The sequence below is a fragment of the Kryptolebias marmoratus genome, linkage group LG8 (assembly GCF_001649575.2).
Source record: "Kryptolebias marmoratus isolate JLee-2015 linkage group LG8, ASM164957v2, whole genome shotgun sequence".
In the NCBI taxonomy this organism is placed as follows: domain Eukaryota; kingdom Metazoa; phylum Chordata; class Actinopteri; order Cyprinodontiformes; family Rivulidae; genus Kryptolebias; species Kryptolebias marmoratus.
Window position 1 is genome coordinate 29,620,476 of NC_051437.1, and position 3,067 is coordinate 29,623,542.

At 43.1% G+C, this 3,067-nt stretch overlaps 1 protein-coding gene and 1 long non-coding RNA gene across 3 annotated transcripts in view; one reads left to right on the forward strand and one right to left on the reverse strand.

Moving 5' to 3' along the window:
• LOC108228425 (myosin-7B) overlaps positions 1–3,067 on the reverse strand; it is a 19,514-nt gene that overhangs the window by 13,140 nt on the left and 3,307 nt on the right. For both annotated transcript variants that reach the window (XM_037977175.1, XM_037977174.1), the window contains exons 4-11: positions 2,589–2,732; positions 2,332–2,488; positions 1,723–1,750; positions 1,368–1,461; positions 1,187–1,279; positions 1,027–1,090; positions 762–860; positions 204–307 (exon numbers count right to left, since the gene is read on the reverse strand). In XM_037977175.1, coding sequence (XP_037833103.1) covers positions 204–307; positions 762–860; positions 1,027–1,090; positions 1,187–1,279; positions 1,368–1,461; positions 1,723–1,750; positions 2,332–2,488; positions 2,589–2,732 — 783 coding nt within the window. The remainder of the gene's footprint in view (positions 1–203; positions 308–761; positions 861–1,026; positions 1,091–1,186; positions 1,280–1,367; positions 1,462–1,722; positions 1,751–2,331; positions 2,489–2,588; positions 2,733–3,067) is intronic.
• The window catches only part of LOC112449996, a 15,516-nt gene that overhangs the window by 3,071 nt on the left and 9,378 nt on the right, over positions 1–3,067 (forward strand). The window lies entirely within an intron of this gene.

A 3,067-nucleotide genomic window follows, 5' to 3' on the forward strand; every position in this document is an offset into this window, starting at 1 on the left:
GGGGGGGGGGTTACAGTGCAGAGGGGAGGGGCTAACGTACAGAGGGAGGGGTTGATGTGCAGAGGGGAGGAGTTAACATGCATAAGAGAGTGGCTAAAGTGCAGAGGGGAGGGGCTAACTTGCAGGGGGAGGGGTTAAAGTGTATGGGGGGGCTAAAGTACAGGAGGAGGGGCTAAAGTGCAAAGGGGAGGGGTTTGTCTTACGTCAGTGAGACTTAGCTCCTCCCCATCATTGATGCCCTCCACCGTGGTCACCCCCTGGGAGCAGAAGTGATAGTCGTAGGGGTTGGTGGTCACCAGCAGCATGTCTGCAACACAAAGTGATTAGAAGCTGTGGTCTTTAAATGATTCATGACTAAATCTACAGAAGACATTCTGTGAGTTTTATTTGATGAAGTTTACAGCTGGAAGATGAAGATGATCCTCTTCGGTCTTAGGATTGTTCAGACTAACTGTTAGCTCCTCTGTTCTGTCAAAACTAAACCTTTTTACAGCAGTTAGTCAGCAGTGTGTCACAGAACCAGCTGGACCGTCCCTTCAGGGTCTTTAAATCAGTTTTATCTGTGAGCACATCGTTCCTGTTGTTTATTTAATTGACTCTGTTCCTCTCTCATGTCAGAGTTGAATCGTTTTCAGCTGTTTTTGTGACTTTTAATCGTTGTTTTTGTGCTGTTGGTTTATAAACTGGGAGAATGCTGTGATGGTAATTTTATTTTGATCCCAGGCTAACTTATAATCAGATTTTAGTGTCCGTGTGGTTACCTTGTAGTTCTGGTTTGTGATTGGACAGAATCTGGTAGTAGATGTGGTAACTTCTCTCCCCCGGCTGCTGAAACACAACTCTGGACTTCTCCAGAAGATCTGATACAGAAGAACAGTTTTATTAGTGATCAGGTGATGACAGAACCTCCTCTGACGGTGAAATATGAGCTCAGAGCAGATGTTGACTGATGGAACCAGAAGGGTCAGTTCAACAATGATCATAAATCTCTGAAGAACAACTTCCTGTTCTGCTGCAGAAACTCACAGATGTCGACGTCGGCAGACGCCAGCTTCCCTGTCGGCCCAAAATGAATTCTGATGAATTTCCCCTGGAATAAACAACCACAGACCCACAATCTTTAGAAACTCTTTACACATAAAATGAACACAAGCATCAAATATTAGACGAGCTGTTCTAAGCTCACAAAGCGAGAGGAGTTATCGTTTCGAATGGTTTTAGCGTTTCCAAACGCCTCCATGGCTGGGTTGGCTTCGATGATCTGATCCTCCAAGGAGCCCTGAAAACACAGGAGGAGCATAAAAATACAAATTAAAGACTTCCTGTCATTTTATTTTGAAATCAACAAAACATTAAAGAAAACTTACCACTTTTTTCACATTTTCGCCCATGGCAGCAATGATGGCGAAGTACTGGATGACCCGCTTGGTGTTGACGGTTTTCCCAGCGCCGGACTCTCCTCTGATTGGACAGAAACACACAAACAGATTTAAAATCATGAGATGACCTGAAGGAAAAAAGACTGCAGGGTTTTAACAACGTTATTCTGGTGTGGGCGGCTATAATTTAAAAATTAGTTTTCAATAATGACTTATTATAATAATAATTTAATGCATGTTATATTGTTAGTTCTTATGTTTCCTGATGAAACAGGAATTTCTAACCAAGTTAAAATCAATAATAAATACATTTAAATAAAATTATTGTTAAATGTTGACTTACGTGATGAGCATCGACTGGTTCTCACGATCTGCGAAAGAGAAAAATAAATTAAACTGTTGTAAAGCTGATTTCTGGGCTTTCAATTAAGAGAACACGTTTGAAGTGTAGTTTAAACAATTTTAAGCTGTTGTTTGTTAGTATTTGCTGAACATCAGTGGTCCTCAGACAGAGCTCTGTGGTACGATATTATTTATAAAGTTAAGTTTCAGGGAGGAGAAGCCAACTAGAGCAGAAAGTCTCAAACTTTAAGGCCTTCCAAGCAGCCAGACCTTCCTGAAGGTATTTCAGAGGTTTCCTTTGGGCCTTGGCTGCTTTTTCACTCAGTTTCAGTCTTTATTCTGAGACATTTTCAGAGAAATGGTTTTAATTCTGACTGCTGAGTTGTTCAGATATGAAGAGGCATTTTAACTAAAAGGATGAATGTGAGTTGTGTCGACATAACAGACAGCTTAAAGAACGCAGTTAAAGTTTTAGGCTCTTTGTTCCCGTTTCTTTGGATGAATTAGTGAAAAATACCAAAGATAATAGAGTTTGTTAGACAGAGAACAGAAAACACCAAAGATTTATTGACTGACAATCTGAAGGAAGCAGGGGTTAAGGGTCACTCACTCTTTAGCAGGTCAGTGTAGGCGTTGTCGGCGATGGCGTAGATGTGGGGCGGCATGTCTGTACGGCGCCTCCCTTTGTAGCCCGTTATCACGGCAGTGGAGTAAACAGGAAGCAGTTTGTAGGGGTTGACGGCCACACAGAACAGGCCAGAATACGTCTGACACACAAACACCAAAACGTTACGAAAGCAGAGTTTCTTCCACTGATCTTGTTGTGTTTAAGACTGGGTCCTCTGTTTTGTGTTGTGTGATACTAACGTAGATCATCCACATGCCGTATCGTCTCCTGAGGTTGAAGAGGACAGAAGCTTCGTTTAGGTGGGTCAACATGGCCATGTCCTCGATCATATCAAACTTCGGGGGGTTCATTGGCTGCAGGTCGTCTTCTTTCACTATCAGAAACTGAAGCACATCACACAGAGCTGCACGGTTAAATCCGGTACATCTGTGGCAGTAAAACAACCAACGGTTGGGTCCGATAACTACTGCAGTCTGCTGACCAACGACTGAGACCAGGAAATCTGTGAGTCTACTGACCAACGGTTGGGTCCGATAACTACTGCAGTCTGCTGACCAACAGTTGGGTCTGATAACTCTACTGCAGTCTGCTGAGAAACGACTGAGACCAGGAAATCTGTGAGTCTACTGACCAACAGTTGGGTCCGATAACTACTGCAGTCTACTGACCAACGACTGAGACCAGGAAATCTGTGAGTCTACTGACCAACAGTTGGGTC